The sequence below is a fragment of the Mus caroli genome, unplaced genomic scaffold, assembly GCF_978045245.1.
Source record: "Mus caroli unplaced genomic scaffold, Mus_caroli_1 scaffold_3, whole genome shotgun sequence".
Lineage (NCBI taxonomy): Eukaryota > Metazoa > Chordata > Mammalia > Rodentia > Muridae > Mus > Mus caroli.
The window spans coordinates 128,111,404-128,132,378 of NW_028227258.1; the positions used below are offsets into that span (position 1 = coordinate 128,111,404).

Genomic DNA, 20,975 nt, shown 5'->3' on the forward strand with positions numbered 1-20,975 from the left:
ACGTCAAAAGCAACCTTCACAGATTACACAATGAAGCTTAACAGCAGCTTCATCCTCCAACCTGCTAAAATAAATAAGCAATGCCTTTTCAGAAAACAAATGAGGTTGCTGGGCCATAAGCCCTTCCCGCAGAATCTTGTTCACTTGCTTCTTGGAACTACACCAGTGGTGAGTTAAGCATCCATCACCCTTCTGGGTCCTTGGCGGGGACCTACCTTCAAGTCTTACTTAGTCCCACCAGAGACCTTCAATATTTTAAATGATCATTTCCACAGTTTAAATTCCAGAGCATATTGACAAACTGAAGCAGACCTGTAGTATAAATTGAGCATTGAGTATAACGTTGAAGGGACAAAGTAAAGAAGTGATTAAAGGCTTCTTCTAAGAAGTGAATGATTTTGATCCATTGTCATTCAAATCAGTGGTCAAGAAATACTGTTCTGATTTTGGACAGGTGGGAATGATCAAATACTAGAATGCCTCAAACGTAGAAAGTGATCCATCCTCTCTGGAACTTACCCACCAAGTGGTCCTCATTCCCTCTTACTCCCCAGTTCTCCTCTTTCATTTGGATTAAGAACATGTACTTTTCAAAAGACTGCTTAACCCATCAAGTATTTTGGAAGACAATATGGTATTACTATACATGACAAGCACAGAAGCACCACAGGTTCAGCACTGTAAAGTCACTCCTGCTAATGCATGCTTTCTAAAGAGCACATAAGCAATTCAAATCACAAAAGCCAAACAAGACAAGAGAGTGGACAAAGGTACATAGCATGGATTCCCCTCTTTGCATTGATAACTAGATAAAGAGCCAGAACTACAAATATATCCAACTTCCGTATTTCTGAAATATCAGGGATTTTTATTCATTATTAATACTACAAAATCTTTTTTAAAAAGGCTTATCTTTGTAGAATTAAGCTGAACAAAAGTTGATTTCCTTTTTACAAAACCACCACCGAAACCCTTCATACTAGTGAGAAAGCCTAGTTCAGTTAAATGATGTTCTATAGAATAGCTACCAAAATCTTAGCACTTCATCCATGTGAATAATTGACTTTAAGAGCACAACAAACATTTTCAAAAGCAGCTCTTGTGGCTGGAGTATGGTTCAGTGGTAGAAGACCTACCTAACATGGGCAAGGCCCTGGGTTCAAACCCTTATAATGGAAGGAAGAGGAGAAAAGGAGGAACATAGCAGGAGAGTAAAATTACTATGTATGGCAGGGCAGCATGTTGTCTCGGCTCGTAAAAACACTTGCCATACAAGGCTGGCAACCTAAAATTAATCCGCAAAACTCAGACAGATGTACATAGAGAAACTGCCTCATAGTTCTCTCACCTTTACCCAGAGAGCCCAGGATTGTGTTCAAATAGTTTTAGAAATTCAAAAGTTCTTTTTGCCAACAATAATCTTTTAACAAAGTTTTACATTTTCATGTTTATTAAAATTATATAATATTCAATTTTATTATCTTCACTCATCACATAAAGCATTATGCAGTGAACAATGGCATACCAAAAAACTAACAGAATTTGTATTAACTGGCAATATCACAGCTACTTAAATGAACCGAAAAGCCTTCTACATAACTGTTAGTAGCAGAATTACAAGAAACAATTTTTTCTGCTATTAACCATTTTTCCTGTGTGAACTCCCCATGTGGTAGCCAGAGGTCAACTTTGGGTATTTTTCTTGATTTGTCCTTGTCTTTTTTATTACTTGTTTCTTTCTTTATTGGGTTGAGACAGGCTCTCTCTCTTAACCCAGAATCCATTTATTCCCAGCCTGACTAGCTGGCCATTAAACCGGCAGGATATGCTTCCCTACAGCAAGGCTAAAGATGTACTTGCTACAGCAGGCTTTGTATACAAGCCCAGAGGAACTGAGCTCAGTTTGGAAAACTAGCTTTCGACCCACCGAGCCACATGCCTGCCGCCCTACACCACACCACTTAAGTGTTCCAACAAGTATCTTTAAGAAGGTAAGTGTTTTATATCTTTTCCAACTTTATTTTACAGGATATGAGAAAATACTACATAGAGAGTGAATTACCCAATGGGCTCAAAGAAATTTCCTAGGGTCAAAAAACAAGGAGACAAAGGAAACAAATCTGTATGACTTGCTAGCAAATTCCTTCCTATTATGTTAGCACTTAATTTTACACTTACAATTTTGGAGAATCACTAACTTCTTAACATATATCCAAAGTCTTCCTTTCTCCATCAAATAGCACAAACAAACAAACCAAAGAGGCATGACACCATTCAGTACAGCACTTGAGGCCCTGGGTATGATATGATCCCCAGCCTCTCAAAGACACAAAACCAAAGACAGAGGGCACATCAACAGCAGCTTCACTAATTAACATACCTAAAAGTAAGGTGAACCACTGCAAACTCAAAACTGTCACCTTATACCTCATTAATATCATGAGGAGTGATCATCAGTGATGGAAGTAACAATGTAAGCATCCCTCCTGCATCCTCCCCCTCCCCAAGGCTTCTTACCCTTACTCTATGCTTTTGCCACAACCATCATCTATTCCAACCTACTGTGTAGAAAGGAGCTTATTACTCTATTCTTAGCCCAGGTTTACTTTTATTTCCACTCTAAACAGAAGAAAACAATTATCACAGATACTGGAAGACCTTCACCATCATAATTTTGATGGACATATAAATGAGAAAAGAAGACATTAAACAGGAATTAATAAGGGCCCAAAGGAGAAGACTTAAGGAAACCTTTAACAACAAATCATTACAGGAATTATGGGTCTTATTAATGGCACAGAACAAATACATCTTCCTTTCTAGATAGAAGACAAAGTTACAAGTCACATAAAATGCTTTCACAAAAAAAAACAATACAGGCTGTCTAACAACTTGTATTACACTAAGGTAAACAAATTATAAAGCTAACATCCAATTAAATAAATTAACTTACATGTATAATATTCATTTAACTTTTATACAAGTACCTACCAACAAGATTCCTGGGAACTTGAATAAAATCTTCCACAAATTCCAAGAAACCTCTAGCTTTTTTTACAGCCTCAGCACTCTGGATGGAGGAAAGACAAACAAACTCCTGTTAACATTTTAAAACACCAAGCCCAAAATATATAAAAAGGGAGAGAACTCTTAATTGTAATAGTATGATACAAGTCCTGCTCCGTCTACTCCAAGTTCAGGTTAGGTTGTTAGGTAACTCAGTGAGAAGCGCTTGCCTGCCTTATACAAAAGCCCGGGGCTCTCTCTTCCCAGCACCATAAAACAGAAAAGAGTTAAAGCTGTAAGCTGGCCACAGTAGGTAGCACAGCAGCACAGTCATGCACTGAGCTCAGGAGGGAGAAAATCACCTTCCCTCATGTGAAGCTAGCTTGTTCTACACAGCAACAGCCTGTACATAAAACAAAGTTGCTTTGCTTGTCCAGAGACACATTTTTAAAAAGACCTACTTATAAGATTACTTCAATTTTATATTGTGGATGATTACTTTCATTTCTTGTTCCTTAAACATAGTTCAAAAATAAATCTTCATGAACTATACGGTAAACACCATCATCATTAGACAATGGAAAGAAAGTTCAGTAAATTTCTAAGACTCTACTCCAGGCAGTACAGTTCAAAGCCTGTCCTCCTAATGAGGTTACACTGGCTACTTCTGAAGATTTCAGAAATAAACATTATGTTATGTGAATTCTTATCTCAAAACTGAAAAATAAAATTACAGAAATAAATATGATGGAACAGACTACTAAAATGCCAAATTAAGTGAGCAAAGGCAAGAAGCAGACAACTTGCCTCTCCATAGATTCTAAACGTTCCGGTGTCTTCATCTAACTCAATGGCAGTTACTCCAGGAACCTTCCTAGCTTGCTGTATGTTACTACCATGTGTTCCTATTGCCAGGCCCATTAAATCTTCTCTCACAACAAATTCTTCATGAAAAGCTGCTGCAAGTTGTTTTGTGCACTAGGGAAAAGAGAGAAATTAGGAATGTTTCTTTTGTAAAACTTTAAAAAATAAAACAAAACAAAACAACCCTGATGTTCAATTCACCATCATTCAAAATAATCAAGTAGAGGGGAAAATCCATGTCAAACAACTAATAAATGCATAACATGTGGGCTAGTCACACAAAGCTAACACCAACAGAGGAAAGTGGCATAGGTGACATGTATGAAAGCCAAGAACATTAAGATTACTGTCCTAAGAGGAATACATCAGTCAGAAAATACTAACATCACTTACAATGACGGAACCAGTTATCAGTTAAAAAACAAAGAAAACAAAAACCAAACAAAAAAAAAAAACCAGTGTGCTGATGGCTTCCCTAGCATAAGCAAAGTACTGGTACACTGAGGCACACCTCAGTGCTTGAGAAAACATCTTTCTTAAAGTATGAAAATTGTTATTGGGCACGGTGGCAGGGAAATCATGCATTACATGCCAGTCTCAAACAAACAAGCAAGCAATAGTTTAAAAGTAGCTGTGCGGTGTGAAGGGAGGAGGAAATAGGAAGCTGCTGTTCAAGAGTTTCAGTTTTTAATATGACAAGTTCTGGAGATTGACCAAGAATGCTAAATATGTGAACGGAATGGGCTAGTCAAAGATAGTAGATTTTCAGTATATTCCATTTATGTTTAAAGTCAAGACAAAAAAAAAACCCTAAGTTTAACAAGGTCAGCAAAGAATCTATTACAGAATAAAGGAAATTCATCATAAAATTGAAGAAAAATAATTTCAGTCTATTTAATTCTAGTCACAGGAAACTAATTCTAAAATTATTTTCATGAATTAGATACCAGCTCAGATGGCTGTTTCAAAACGCAGTTTAGACTGTTTAGAACATCTAAGTAAGGGCAGTCACAAATCTGAGTTATAAAACCTCTCAATTTTTCCAGGGTCAAGTGTGTGTGCGTGCTCACTCGGCTGGGCAGAGTATCATCACAGTGGCAGTGGACAAGTAGGTGCAGGTACAGAGCACTGCCACAGCAGCAGTGCCAGCCTCTGTAAAGTATGCTCTTTCCCCTTATAGAACAACTGCTACCATAAACTAAGGTCACATCTGACAGGTGACAGGGTGGTAAAAATCAGATTAAAGGCAGAATAAAGAAAAATAAGTAGTTTTTCTAGGTATGCCCAGTTACTAATCTTCTAAGCCCCAAAAAGAAAGCTAAGCAACACTTAGCACAATGAAATGTTAGGTTTGACATAAGTAAAACAGAAAATTAATTTTCTTAAGAACTCTTGGTATTAGCCATAAAAACATAGGTCTTAGGTGGCTTTCTGTTGTTACAAGTCATGTATGTAGTTTGAGACACAGAAAAGCAAACCAACTTACTTCTAAATGCTTAGTGGCCTCTTCATTTCTGGACATAAGCATCAACTTCGTCCGAATACTTCTCAAATGCATATCACTTAAGATATTTACTCTCTTCACAGTCGCTTCACTGGCCGACTATAAATGAACATGTTAATCACTCAAAAACTTAATTTTTTCCAAATAATTCCAAAATGAAAATCATTTAAATGAAGCCACCCTTGATTCCTACCTGCGGCTTATTTATTTTCATCCTAAATTCTCTCTCACACGTAATCTTACTTTCCTTTCTAATCTGCTGAACTTACATCTATCTGCTGCTCAGAATGTGTGTTAGCAGGCGGAAAAAAGGAAAAAAAAAAAAAAAAATCAAGGATTTTACACATTAAGGATCTCAAGATGTCATGGAGACCGATACGTAATTTATGAACCAGGCATGATAGCCCACCTTTAATCTCAACAATTGGCAGACTGACGCTACAGGACTGCTACTGGTTGGTCATAGCCAGCTGGGAGTAGTTTTATCAAAAAGTCAGCCAAAATAAAAAACCAAACCGAAATATTTGTTTCTAACTTACTAAAGGAGAGAAAATTAACATAGCTTAAAAACAAACAAAAACCTATTATTAAAAGTAAATTCACTGTACACATTATAGCTTAGAAAATATGGCTGGTCATTAATTAACTTAAATTATGGTCTTTATCTTACCAGTATCATTAGCTGGGTAGTTTCAGGATGATAAAAGATTCTGCATGCTCCTACTGCTTTCTTAAAATCTTTATGGGCATTTTCATTAGCACACCTAGAGAGAAATTAATTTGGATGCAAGATTTCAGTAGTGGATTAAATTTAGGAAGAGCATTATGCAACCTCAGTTTAATAGCGCCCATTAGAATTTAAAAGTTTTTTTCTAATGCTTACTTTAGTATTCCTAATTATGTGTCTTCTGTGGCAGTTAAACACACTTGAGTCCAAGTGCCAACCAGAGGCATCAGAAGCCCAGGGATCCGAGTCACCCAATTTTAGTGGTGGAAATCAAACACTGTCCTATCAAAGATGAGCAAGCGCGCTCATCTGCAGAGCCATCTCCCCGCCCTTTATTTACTTCTGCAAGGTTTTGATTGGTTGACTGAAGAATGAAGAGCTCAGCTTATAAACAATGCAATAAGACTACTCACGCTTCTCTCAGGTCCTCAGGAACATCCACTGTGCACTTAAAGAAGGTATTTTTTTTGACAGTTTTATTTTGATTGACAGGCCGAAGTCGTTCAAATGTGACTATTTCGTTGTAAGTGGCATCACAAGCAGCATATTCAATGACATAAAACTAAAAGACAAAATTCTTTTAAAAGCTCATGTGAACAGAAGTGCTGGCCTTCAGACGATGCTCTAGAACCCCTCTATGTACAAGCACTAAGCATACCTTTACATTACCAACATCGTTTACATAATAAGCCACATTACAAACGTTTACAAGCATGAACCTTTACAGTCGTAGTCTTGAGGAATACGTCTAAAAAGAATCCTTGGTGTTTGGCAATAAAAAACAAAATTGAAATTAACAATATAGGAATGTGTTAACAACAGATTAACGCTATCGGAGGTGACAGACACAGCAGCTCAGAGTTAAGGTGCCTCCTTGGAGAACAGTCACTTACCTCTCCTTTCATCATCCGAACTTTAGCCAGCCACCATCCACATGGCTCTTGGTCATTTGCTCTTGAATATACCTGAGGAGCAAAAACATTCAATTATCTATCCATCCCATAAGATTTTGACATTAAAAATGTAAATGTAAATGTAAAATCTAATTGAACTCAACCAAATGTTATTACTGAAATGAGCAAAAGAGAAATGCACTTTAAGACTGAAAGCTTGAGTAACAGTTTTCGGAAATCTATCTTAACAAATAACTATTTAAATAGTTTTAAATAAATTAAAGACATGCTTCTTACAAGGCAACTGTATTAAAATATGTATAACATGTGCCAACACTGCTCATCAAAATTAGGTTGTTTTGAAGAATTAAAAATATTTAAAACTTTAAATTTCAAAATATTACAATTTTTACAATAAGGAGGATCATGACCACCAACTGTCAAAAACATAAAGTACAATGTATTACAAGTGTTTATTTGAAAAGTAAAACATAAGACACACTCAATTCATCTAATATAGTAAACATATCTTACAAAAACAACAAAAAGTGATTTTCACATTTTATTATTTTGTTGTTGATTGCTTTGTTTTCAGACAGCGTCCCTAATAGCTCAGGCTGCACTGAACTGTTTATATCAATAACAGTGTTGACCTGAATTCCTGATCCTCCTGCCTGTACTTCTGCAGGCCATTTTTATAATTTCAACTATTTGGACTAAAACAGAAAACATCACAATTCAGATAGTTGTTCTGTTGCTGTATTTGAATCTGTGAAATCCTTACCCTGAAGGTTGGCTTGACTAATTAACCTGGTAGGCACAATCAGTCACCTGTCTAGTAATTACTCAGCCTCTTGTGGGTATAACTTATGTACTGAAGTTCTGATTGCTGGGTTTTTATCCCTAAACCTTCCATTTGGCTGTCCATGATCCCTTACAATTAACCAATTAACCAATTAACCAGTAAATCAACAAGCCTTCCTATCTATCCTAGAAGGATATTCAAAGAATGTCAGCTACCCTCTACTAATCTGCAAAAATTCAAGATTTAAAAGAACATTCATAAAGAAAAAATGTATTTCATAAAACTATCAAATACAGGACTTAGCATATCATTCAGGAGTAGAACATATGTAAAGCATGTTCTTTTGTTTTCATAAATAACTTTCACAAGCAGCACACACACACACACACACAGCTTTTCTAATTCTGTGTTTCTGTGGTATGTATGCCAAGTGTTCTTATCTATTACTCTCTGACACAGAAGCTCTCTCTGAACCTAGAACTCCTATTTCTTTTAGGGAGATTGGTGACAAGTGAGTACCTGTCTCCTCTCCCCACCAACCAGTGAGAAGCTGGGATTAAGGTACATGCTAGTATTGTTACCTGAGTGCTGGGACCCAACCTGAAGTCTTTCACTTGTGCAGCCAGTGCTCTTCTAAGTCATTCTCCCTAACAAGTGACCCTCTTAAAAAGATTTGGCATAAGCACATTACTGCTTTTTGTTGTAAAAGTAGCAATTCTGATCTTAGTTTTGGATACATCCATACCACGGAATTTTTTGTTTGATTAAAAATAAAACAAGTGTGAGCAAACATAACAATCTCTTTGATGCCCTCATCAGTAGTTACAATTAGTACATAAAAAAAAAAATCACAAATATGTAATATAGTCAAAGTTCTTACATCCTAAAATTATTTATATATGCAAAGGAGAATCTAAAACACACTCAACTCTAGCCAATTATATCTGTATATAAGTATTATAATATGTTACTATTACTTAAAACATATTTAACGCCGGGCGTGGTGGCGCACGCCTTTAATCCCAGCACTCGGGAGGCAGAGGCAGGCGAATTTCTGAGTTCGAGGCCAGCCTGGTCTACAAAGTGAGTTCCAGGACAGCCAGGGCTACACAGAGAAACCCTGTCTCAAAAAAAAAAAAAAAAACATATTTAACTTAAACTTTTTCCTTAAAATTTCAAGTTAACAAAGTATGATTACATCTGAATTGGTGCTATTTCACAAAACCGTAAAGAGCAAAGTTTTACTAGGACTGAATCATGAAATGGAAAATGAAGTAAAACAATCAAGGAACAATGATTTCCAAATCTCTGGCATGTTTTTGTCACAACTAGGAAAACTAAGTCACAGATGATTTAAAGTCAGGATAAGTATTCCCAGGCAAAGATTAGGGAAAACAGTGTTAAATAAAACATCTTTAGCCCTTCACCAATGAGTTGTGGGGTTTGTTGCTGATTTAGAGTGCTCCCCCACCCCTTAAACCAGAGGTTTACAATATTATTTTAACAGCAAAATAAAAAGAACAAAAATTATTTAAAACAAATCAAATCAAATCAAAACAAAACAAAGCAAAACACCAGCCAGGCATGATGTCACACCTTTAACCCCAGCACTTGGAAGCCAGGCATGATGTCACAGCTTTAACCCCAGCACTTGGAAGGCAGAGGCAGGCAGATTTCTATGAATTTGAGACCAGCCTAATCTACAACGTGAGTCCAGGACAGCCAAGTCTATTACAGACAGAAAAACTCAGTTCTGACAAACAAAACAACTCTTAAGTCTGTCCTCCAAACACTTCTAACTGAGAGCACTTTGACCTTGAGACGTTTTCCTCTCCTGACTCCCTGATGTGGAATTCCAAAAGAGGAAAACACAACGCTAACAGAATTAGCTTTTAAAAGCCAAAGTTAAACTTCTGCCCTCATACAAAAATATTAGAGAATAACACAATTCTGAGAAAGCCATGTTTGATGAAGTATAAAGACAACACTACCATGGAAACTTCCAGCATCACTGCCATAATTGAGTGTCTCGGAATTACCTCTGCTGGCAGTCCCTGTCTACCCAGAAGTCACTTGGCACTATTTTCTGAGGTCTTACCACATCTCTCAAGAACTCTACTATAGTATACTGGTATACTGTATTAGTTATTTTCATATTGTCATGACAAAACACCATGACTAAGCCAAGTTATAAAACAAAGCATTTATTGGGGGGGGGGGTGGTTCCCAGAGGGTTTTGAGACCATGACCATCAAGACAGGGAGCACTGCAATGGAGTAGTTCTGAGAACTTTCATGTAGAAACAACAAGCACAAAGCAGAGAAAAAAACTAAGTGGGAATGGCATGGGCTTTTGGAACCCAAAGCCTATCTACCACCATTGACATACCTCCTTCAACAAGTTCATACCTCCTAATCCACCTCAAACAGTTCTATCAACTTCAGAATAAGCATTTAAATATTATAGGCCTATGAGGACCATTTTTATTCAAACTACCACCTACATCTAAATTACAGTTATGGATCTCTTTAACAAACTTAATGGGCTTATTTTGGTAGAAGTTAACAAGAAAAGAGAGGAGTGACTGCATTTATTACTTAAGGCTCATAGTACTGACTCAAAATTGTAACATAGCTTTGTGTAAAAGCAAAATAAAATAGTAAAGCCACCTGCTGTTTTACTATCTGTGATGGTTAATACTGTCAACTTGACAGGATCTAGAGTCACCTAGGGAACAATCCTCTAGCTGTGTCTATAACAGAGCTGGGGACAATGACCCTAAAAGAGAAGTACCATCTCATAGCCTGGGATCATGGGCTGAGTACAAAGGTGCAGAGCACAAGCATTCTCCTCTCTGACTGCACAGAACAGGAACAGTAGCCTCAAGTTGCTGCTACTATGCCTTCCCTACCAATATGAACCATACGGGGCCAAAATAAACACATCTTTAAGTTACTTGTTAGGTTTTTCAATGAGGAAAAGTGAGTATACTATCCAGGCTCTATAAACCAGGCAAAAATGAGACTGGAAAAAAACTCTTTTAAAAATAAAGTAAGCATAGAAAAATTAAAAATTTATACCCTAGCCTTCCAGTCTACCATCTTTAGATCAATGCATCTTCTCAAAGATTCTGTTTACAGTAGGCAGTGACAGAAGAGACCCACAACTAGCCAAAGTGCAAATACAAGACTGCAGACTGCTCAGCCCGAAACGGAACAGTATCTGCTCTTTCCAAGAGATCATGATGGAAGAGGGGGCAGAAAGAATGTAAGAGCCAGAGACAGTAAATAGCTACAAAGAAACAGTATCTTCTGGTCATAGCAAAGCAGCTGTGTACTCATGAACTCACTGCAGCTGTGACAGCTGCACAAAACCTGTGCAAGCCCGAGCTAGACCAAATCCAAAAAAGTATCTGTTGACCAAGCAATCCTGCCCCTAGTTATAGATCTATTAACAACTGCTAGCTGCTAGGAGAAGGAGAAATGGTTTTCAGAGACTAACCACTCTTCTGTGGAAGATCATATCTCAGAGTATTTGGTCCTAAAGCATAAATTAGTCTTAAAGATTTGCTTTGTTTTTTAATGGGTGGGAAAAAAGATAGTCTGGTAGATAGGTGGGGGATAGCAAATATCATCAAAAATTTTGTACAAAACCCTCAAAGAACTAAAAAATAAAAGTTTAAATAAATAAAATAGTATTGTGATAACATTTTCAACTTGGGGAGGTGGGGGAGGGAGGTTGAAAGTACAGGATTTTATACATGGCCCAATATAGTCTCAAAGGAGTACAAGAGATTATACACCCGCAACACTATGCCCAGCAACAGCAAGCACATTCATCAAAAATAGCTAATGCTGAAGACAGGGAGCAAGTTACAGAAACAGCAGTGAGTTCATCCAACAGTGGGGAAAGGAGGTCAAAATGCAAGATGAACAATGAATGCGCTAAGTAGTAGGATTTTTGTGTTTTGTCATTTTTTGATTTTCTGTAATTTTTCTAGATATTCCTACAGTATTCCACAAAGCAGTTCATATATACATAATATATAACCAAAGGTATTGAAGCACAAACCACTAAAACTAGCTTTAGAAAGTGACTAACACTATATGGTTCTGTTCTAGGTTTCTTCAAAAAACTCAAATGCAATATCACGTAATGTTTTAAAAAACTTTTTTGAAAAACTTGATCAAGCCCACCAAAGCTAAAAATAGCAACATTGACACATGAATCTATTTCTGACTTAAGTCTCCAGTAACACTACCTCATAGTCACTGCCAATAACTAACAGGAAAAGGAGCATGATTGTCCATGAGCTGAAGATGTGCTCACAAGGATATTTATTTAGAACAAAAAATAAGGCAGAATAATGAAAACTTAAATACACATACCTCTACTTCGTCTCCTTCACTAATTTCTTTTTTTATATCAGGTGGTGGTGGTAATCGTACTTCATTAAACGGAACCTGGCGTTCTGGTTGCCAACTGAAGGATTAGAAGAAGAATTAGTACCTGTATTTTAGCAGACCCTAATAAGGAAACACTGACTAGTGCTATGTATTTTCTAAGTTAATTTTATCATTCAGAATGTTCCAAAGAGAAAACCGAACCCCTTATTCTTTAATTCATTAAGCTGACAGACTTTTGTATGATTCTTGATAAGCTTTATAACTAATTCTGATAGATGCTAAGAAGGGCAAATACATCATACCCTGCAATCGAAATGGGCTAATTTAGCAACAATGACTAGGTCCATTCACAGCTATCAAACAAAAGTGGTGAGATCAAGAATATGACATCAAAAAGATCCCAACTTCATAAATTACAAAATAATAAAAACTAACTTTAGTGTACATGCTCACAAAAGAAATGATCAGCTCAGGAGCTGAGGAGATGACTCAGTGGCTAGAGAGCGCCTGCTACTACTTTTCAGCACACACACAGTAGCACCAACTCCAGATGACACTCTCTTCTGGCCCCTGACGAGAATGGGCATGTACGTGGTACAGATATATATGTAGAAAAAACATTCATACACATAGATTTTTAAAGGACATCTTTAAAATATACAGTTCAAACTCAAGAGTTTATGTCCAGATGGGAACTTTGTGCTTCGCATGCTCACAGGGCCTAGGTTAAATCTTAGCATATACATCCTCAATAAAGTTTAACTTGTAATTAGAATCTAGTAAGGGCATAATAATCTTTACAGCAACATAAACTAACTTAGCTGCTGTTACCTGACAAAGTTTTATAGTCAAATGTCATTTTCAAGTTTCCATAGGCCATCTAACACCTGGGAGAATATCCCCCACATAAAATGGTGCTAAGTTGAATGCGGAGCAAGGAGTCAGCTTAGAGTCTAGGATTTCGCTGCCCTTTCTTTTCTCCCATTATTGTCTACATGGAGCTCACAAAGACAGAAGCTACCTTGACATCTGTTTCTCTATAAGGCAGCTGTCAAGCACATAGCTCTTCAAAAAGTTCAGAGCCATTCACAAATTCAACAATTCTTTGACCTTCAAGTTAACAGGTCCTTCTACAACCCTTCCCAACCCAGCCCAGTATATTTGTCTTCCTCACTTATAACTGCCTAGCTTCTAGAATATGAAGAGAATTACTATCAATTCTTAACATCAAGCAATTAAAGATAGCCTCAAACTCACTACTGTAACTATTTGTACCACTGCTTCAACTTCAGTCTTAAGAATTATGCTACTTGTACATCTACTTCTGCAAAAACAAACAAACAAACAAAAAACTGCTAAATGAATCATATCCATACATATTTTGACAAAGGACATAAAAATGTCAGGTAAATTGTAGATAAAAAAGCAAGTGAAAGATTATCAAAACTGGACTTGGAAATCATGAGAATCAAACACTAAAAAAACAGAATCATTTTCCTATTGGCATCAGTAAGAACAATCAGCTCTTAAAAGTTAACATCTACCAATAACTTACTTATTTTCAAAAACAACTGTGAGGGAGTCTTCGTGGACATCTTTGATAAATCCCTGCATAAAACAAAAAGTTGTATCAGCATTAATGTTATTATGTAACTCTAAAAACCTGTAATAGTGATTAAAAACTGTAGAATGACAAAAGAACACCGGTAAAGGAAGACCAGGGGGCACCAGTCTGTCTCAGCACCATGGAAGCTACAGCAGGAGGACTGAGCTAAGTTCTAAACCAGACTAATCATACAGTGAATACCAGACAAGATCAGGCTACACAAGACAACCCTGTCTTTAGAAGGAGAAAAATAAAATACCCAGGGCTAGAACTATAGCTAAGTTGGTAGAATACTTGCCTCCCATTTTCAAACACTCAATCCACAGCACACTATAAAACAGTAGGACAGACAACTCCAGGAGGATCACAAACTCAAAGTCATTCTTGGCTACACAGCAAGCTGAAAGCCAGCCTAGGGTGTGGGAGAGACTGAAAGAGGGGATAGAGAGAGGACAGACAAAGACACACACTTTCCACCTTACCCACAAACAAACCCACACTCCCCACCCACCACAGAGTTTACACAGACTCTTCAGATGTGAATTTGATTTTCATTTCCACCATTTGTAAAAAGCTGTTCTTTAGCCCCCTTGAACTCTGGTTATAACAAAAATGTACACAACAAACACAACACATTCTCATCCTTGGAGCACTGGCATTAGTTGGGTGAAGTAAGTTGTTTGAGAGTTCAGTAATTCAGTAAGAGCTAATGACCCAAACCCTTGTTGCCAGGTAACATCCTAACTCTAACTCACATACAATTGTAATCTATAGAGTTAATTAGTTCTCATGTATCAGAAATTAAAGTTTAAGTAATAGTCAACAAAGTACCTAGCACTATAACTATTACATTACAGCCCAACTCTGGAAAACATGACATCTGAAAACTAGTCAGATTTTTTCCCTCCGAGTTAAACATTTCAGAGGCAGAAAGACAGTTCAGCAGGTAAAAGTACCGGCCATGCAGGTATGAGAACCTGCGTCTGATCCTGGGGACCCACAGTGGAAGAGAGGACTCCCAAAAGTCCTGTTACTTCTACACACACGCTATAGAATACGAGTGTCTGCACCCACAGTTCACAGCTACTTTCTCAAAATGGGCTAGAGTTAATACAATTCCTCAAAACCATAAATATATTACCAACAAACATAAAATCCATGATCATTTTCTAGCCTTAAAAGGTAAATTTTAGAGTAACTGTGTATCTTCATTTGACACAGAGCCACAATTAGAGCTATAATCAGTATATAATCAGATGGCTAAGTAAAACAGCCTGGGTTATCATAGACTCCAACTATCCAATCAACCAACATCAGTCAACAAAGAAAAAAGTATAATGGATTGGGGGGGGGGGGGGGTAATAACATACCACATAAGATTTGTTTTTAAGTGAAACAGAACTGCAAATTCCTCTCTAGTCCAGTGCTTCTATACATAATTTAACCCACCGGTCAATTAGTAAATATTTTTCAACACTTACACACACTGCACTTGGTACTTGGGTAAAGCAAAACAAAGAAATCCTTCTATTCATGCTCCCTTAAAATCTGTTTAACACCAAAGTGTATGTCAAGATAAACTTGAAAAAGACAAAAACAAAAAGTATAACTGTTGTTAAATAACAGAGCAGTTTAAAAGAGCAATATTTCAATGTCTTACTATCTATTAACAAGCTAAAGACAAGCATAAACCAGCAAAGGAAAACCAAACAGCAAGCTTAGTCCGACCACAGAAAGAGCTCCTTATAATTGAACAGTCAGCCATGCCCTATGAAGGAGAGCTAGAAGAATCTTAAGGATTCCATAACAAGATTTATTATCTAAATTTAGCTGGAGTTTTGGCTAGAGACATTTTTCCCCATGTTGGGGAACCAGCAGATCAAGTTACTTGTCCTGCTGCAGTCTTTCTTTTCAGTAGTTAGGATCCTCAGGGGGTCGTCCCCTGCCATATCTGATCCACATCACTCTGGAAGGGGTCCTTTTCTCCTTTCCTCTCAACACAAATACAGAGCCTCTCTCCCAAAATAACATGTCCTTGGTCCAGTAACCAAAAATCATTAAGGATATAGAATGAATTAAATTAATAACTTGACCTCTTCCAGAGGATTTTAAATATCATAAATACCAAACTTATAATCATCCTCATTTTGGTAACTAAAACAACTCAAACAATCTAAGCAAACATCTGTTGGGATAGTGCTCCACCACTATCTCCTGTTTTATTCTTACAATTATTTTTTTTCCTTTTGGTTTTTTTGTTTTTTTTTCGAGACAGGGTTTCTCTGTGTAGCCCTGGCTGTCCTGGAACTCACTCTGTAGACCAGGCTGGCCTGGAACTCAGAAATCCGCCTGCCTCTGCCTCCCGAGGGTTGGGATTAAAGCACAATTAATTTTTAATAGTGAGATTAATGTCTAAGTTTCTACTGTCTGAGATAGCTTAGGCTGACTATCCCCTCCTTTTTGACCTATAATTTAAGATCAAAACCCTCGATCATTTATTCATCTATGTATATTTAAAACCTCCCTTCAGTGGAAATTAGTTTCTCTCTGTGGTACACATGTCCCTTTCTCTTTATTTAACTTGAATTAACATAAGTTTAATCTAAGGAGTTTTTTATTTATCCCCTGCTTTTTGACCTATAATTTAAGATCAAAAGTTCCAATTAGTTATTCCTCTGTGTTTAACATTAATTAAATCCCTCCTACTTACTGTGTGAGCCTAGTTCCAGACTCTGTTTTTGTCACACCAGGCTAAGTAATCCCAGAATTCCCAAGTTCGAAGATCCAGAGAGCTGCCCTGGCTAGATTTTTTAAATTTTTCTTTTAATGCATTTTTCTCATTCCTTCTATTCTCCGTCTTTGCCTCAGAGTAGCCTGCCTTTGTTCCCAGCACCTCCAAGCTCAGCTCTTTGAGACAGTTAGAAACCTATTAGAAGGGCCCAGGGTAAATCCCCATTGGCAGTTGTGTTCCTTGTTCTAGTTTCGTGGACTCAGCTTGGCTTGCTGAGAAACCATTTCTCTCCTCCTTCTAATCTTATATCATGATGCGTGTGTATTCCATTCAGGAATTTCCAATTAATTTTTAAAAGTAAGTTCTTGCCCCACGTTGGGTATCATCTGTAGCAGTGAATTAGTTAAATCCACTTTGGTTCCTGGCTGCCTGAGCTGGACTGTGAACAAAAAACACAAACACACACACCAGCTAATTTTGATATACCTTGACTAGCTCAATGACTGGGCACTTTTAAACCTCCCCCAAGGCAAACACACTCCCCTCCAGTATTCCCAAGTTAATATCTTTTAAAATCTGCATTTCATCTCTGCTACTGCAGACCCAATGGAGGAAATAGCCCCTCAGGCCACTTTCCAGGAATCTTCCATGTTGGCAGGACTTTAAGCTTGTTCTCCTTGCTCCCGAAATGGCTGTCCTAGAACCTCAAGCTCACAGAGCTCCACTTGACTCTACCCAGGAGTGCTGGGATTAAAGGCGTGAGCCACTCTGCCTGGCTTTAGAATTTTTTTAAAAGAGGGTAAAGAGAGTGATTTACTTTTAAGCAGTACTCATACCTTTGGCTAATTCTTATGGAAAATGAAGCTGGGTGTGGTGGCACAAGGCCAGAAACACCAACTCTCAAGAGGCAGAGCAGGGTCAAAGCCAACCAAAACTGAAAAGATCTAGTTTCAAATTAATCAAGGGATGGGAACTGCAGCTCAGTGGTAGAGCACCTGTACTCAATTTTCAGCACCACCACAAATTTGTCTTCACAAAATTAATGATTAAAAGACTTAATAAATTTCTTCCAGGCTAGCATGTGCCTCTTATTCCCAATGTTCAAGAAGCTGAATCAAGAGAAGCAGCTCAAGGACAGTCCAGACTACATAGTGAGTTTGAAGGCAGAATGAACCAAACAGAAAACCTGCCTCAAAAACGGGGTAGGGTATGGAAAAAATTTTTATTTTTTAAAAAAATGGGGGGGGGACAGGACATAAGTAAATTATTCATGATCCCAGTGTAAGGAAGTCATTTCTAATCAAAAATTTTGAGACAAAACAAAACAAAACCTACCTAAAAGACGAGCCATGATAATCACAAAGGAAAGAAGGTGGGCTGGGGGTGGAAGTTAACTCTCAACTAAGAGTTAAATTCTTAAGTTTCCCAGCCAATAAGAACATCAGGAAAGACCAAACAATGAAAGTGAGACTGTAGTTTTAATATATACAACTTTTAAGATGTTACATGTGTTACAATTTCTTCTACCTTTGCTCTTTTCCTATTTCACTTTGTTTTGTGACCCACATTATCAACATAAACAACTTTGCTTCGGTTTTCAAGTATTACCCTCAGATGCTTGGCAGTTTTGATATGGAAGCATAAACAGCTTGAAGAAAGTTCACAGTACAACACAGAACAGCCATTGAAGATACAGTTTTGAAATGATCTTCCAAATCCTCTCATTTTAGAGAAAGAAACTGCAGCAATTCATATCAACACCAACCCAAAGTCTCACTTCCTGGAAGGTTATAAACAGTGCTTAAAAAAAAAAAGCTCATTCTTTTTTAAGAGCTCTTTCCATTAAGGAGAAACAGTGGATTTAAGTCTTAGAACAATACTACCAGTAGAAATGCTGGAGACTTTCATATTTACAGAAAAAAAAAATCATCAAAACCCAATTTGTAACAGGAAAGCAGAATGGGGGGTCCTTGCTAGAACCACCATGCATTTGAAATCTGTAGATCTGAAGCAGAAGTAGGGGAATCGGGTATCAGATACCCAAGGTCATCTTTGGTCAGTTAGGAGTTCTACAGCAACCAGCCCTCTCAACAAAAAATAAAAAGGCTATAGACAGGAATCCTTTTGAAACCATACCACTAAATTGGAGGCAGAAAAGAAAAGACAGGGAAATTAATGAAACCTGGAAAGGGGAAGGAGCCATCAAGTTGATGAAGTTCCTGGCCAGCTTAGAGTAAAGAATTCCAGCCTAATTAACATTTGCTAAGATTGCTTACACACAGCAAAGGACCTTGTTTAAAGCTTGAATGTAGCATCATCAATATAGCCACACTCCTTTTCCAGCCACAAAGTTTCAATTCTCCAAGTATCTCACAAAAACTCCACTTTACAGAAAACAAGTCTTGACCTCCTTTTGATATGTGATTTCACCTCATCAGACTAATCCCTTCAAATCAGCTCCAGAGACACCGTAAACCTCTCTACTCAAAGAGAAAAGAATCGTAGCATCAAGCTAACTTCGGAACTACCAAAACTGTCTATGGCGCTTGCTGACACTCTCTCAATAAGTTTACACCTACACTTAGGTGTATCTTATTGTTTCCCTGAGCACCTCGGCAGTAAGGCCTTACGCTTCAGTCTTATGTTAAAATCTTTAACTCAGGTACCTGAAAGAATTCTTAAGGCTGCAGCAGATGACAGTATGCAGTAGTGTCTCCAGCTCCCAGGCCCCACAGCCACTGCCTTAACCCATTTGGAGAATTATATGACCAAGCTCAATTATTACTTTTGGTTGTTTAAGACCTCATCAAATGTCTTCCTTTTACGCAATCCACTACAAACTAATGTATACTCCTTACAAAAGGGGAAACAGAAACTAAAACCCCCACAGCTAGCGTTCAGCAAACAAACCACCAACTGTATGTAATCAGGAACTAAACAGCTAAAAGCTACAAAACTGAGTTCAGGATGGTAGTCTAGATAAAAATAAATAAATAAATATACTAGACTTACATGCTATAAAAACTCAAACTCTAAATTTGTTAGAGCTAAGGTTTCTACTGCAAAACAAACTACTAGCAACAAGAGAAAAGCTAACACAGCTTTCTAAAGTGAAGACATGCCTCAGCCTAATCCTTAACTTGTTTGTTTGTTTAATGATTTGTTTATCTGTTACAGATCTGCTTACTTTTTAACTTGTATGTGTGTGGACCTTCGTGAATGTATATACCCCATATATATGCAGAAGTCAGAAGAGCAACTACAGTTACAGGTGGTTGTGAACTGCCACCTGGGTTCTGAGACCCAAATCCAGGTCCTGTGAAAAACCAGTATGCAAGCACTCTTGACTTGCTGAGCCATCCCCAGCCTCTGATAGTGAGTGGTTCTGATGTTTAAAGTCCAATCTATTAAAAATCCTCATTGGTTGAGCAGGCAAATAGGCAGTTACTGCCAAGCCTGTCCACCTGAGTTCTATCTTGGGAATCCACCCCCAACTCCCAGTGGAAGGAGAAAAGTAACTTCTAAAAGTTGTCCTCTAGTGTGTGTGTGTGTGCACACACGCACACACACACTCCTTAAACAAATTTAACTTACAATTTTGGGAGCGGTGAGAGAGATGGCACAGTGCTAAATTCCCAGATCCCATGTTGGGCAGCTCATAACCACTTCTAACTTCAGCTTCCAGTGGGATTCGATTCAATGCCTCTCGCCTCCCCAGAAATCTGCACTCACATATTTCCACATACATAATTAAAAATAAAAACAAGTGGCTAGAGAGATGGCTCAGTGGTTAAAAGTACTGACTGCTCTTCCAGAGGTCCTGAGTTCAATTCCCAGCAACCACATGGTGGTTCACAACCATCTGTAATGGGATCTGATGCCCTCTTCTGGTGTTTCTGAAGACAGCAATAGTATAACTCACATATATAAAGTAAATAAATCAAGAAAATAATTGCTTACTGAAAAAATTAAAAATAAATAAATAAATAAATAAAAACCAAGTATGGTAGGTAGCTCACACCTCTAATCCCAAGGCCAGCTTGGTGTACATAGCAAGTTCCAAAACAGGTAGGACATAGAGACTCTGTCTCAATAACAAAAAATAACAAATCAATAATTAATTAAAAATAAAAACAAGTCAGGTGTTATGGCACACACTCTTTTCAATCTCAACATTCAAGAGACAGAGGCAGGCAGATCTTTGTGAGTTCAGGGCCAACCTCAACTACATAGCAAGCTCCAGGATATCCAGACCTCTATAATAAGACCCTTTAAAAAAAAATAAAGTAATTGTAAAAAGAAAAATAAGTCTAGTCTCTAGTTCACAATTATCTTCATGAGCAAGCAAATATACTACTAAACTGGCACTAATAATAATAATAATTTCAAACGACAAAGCATTCTTTTTAGTAATGGGCTTATTTTTCTGCCAT

At 37.5% G+C, this 20,975-nt stretch overlaps 1 protein-coding gene across 5 annotated transcripts in view; it reads right to left on the bottom strand.

Annotated features, from left to right (window-relative positions):
- The window catches only part of Fxr1 (FMR1 autosomal homolog 1), a 50,629-nt gene that overhangs the window by 17,630 nt on the left and 12,024 nt on the right, over positions 1-20,975 (bottom strand). For all 5 annotated transcript variants that reach the window (XM_021157371.3, XM_021157373.3, XM_021157372.3 and 2 more), the window contains exons 2-9: positions 13,761-13,813; positions 12,188-12,281; positions 6,995-7,066; positions 6,515-6,663; positions 6,045-6,138; positions 5,357-5,473; positions 3,814-3,984; positions 2,992-3,070 (exon numbers count right to left, since the gene is read on the bottom strand). In XM_021157371.3, coding sequence (XP_021013030.1) covers positions 2,992-3,070; positions 3,814-3,984; positions 5,357-5,473; positions 6,045-6,138; positions 6,515-6,663; positions 6,995-7,066; positions 12,188-12,281; positions 13,761-13,813 — 829 coding nt within the window. The remainder of the gene's footprint in view (positions 1-2,991; positions 3,071-3,813; positions 3,985-5,356; positions 5,474-6,044; positions 6,139-6,514; positions 6,664-6,994; positions 7,067-12,187; positions 12,282-13,760; positions 13,814-20,975) is intronic.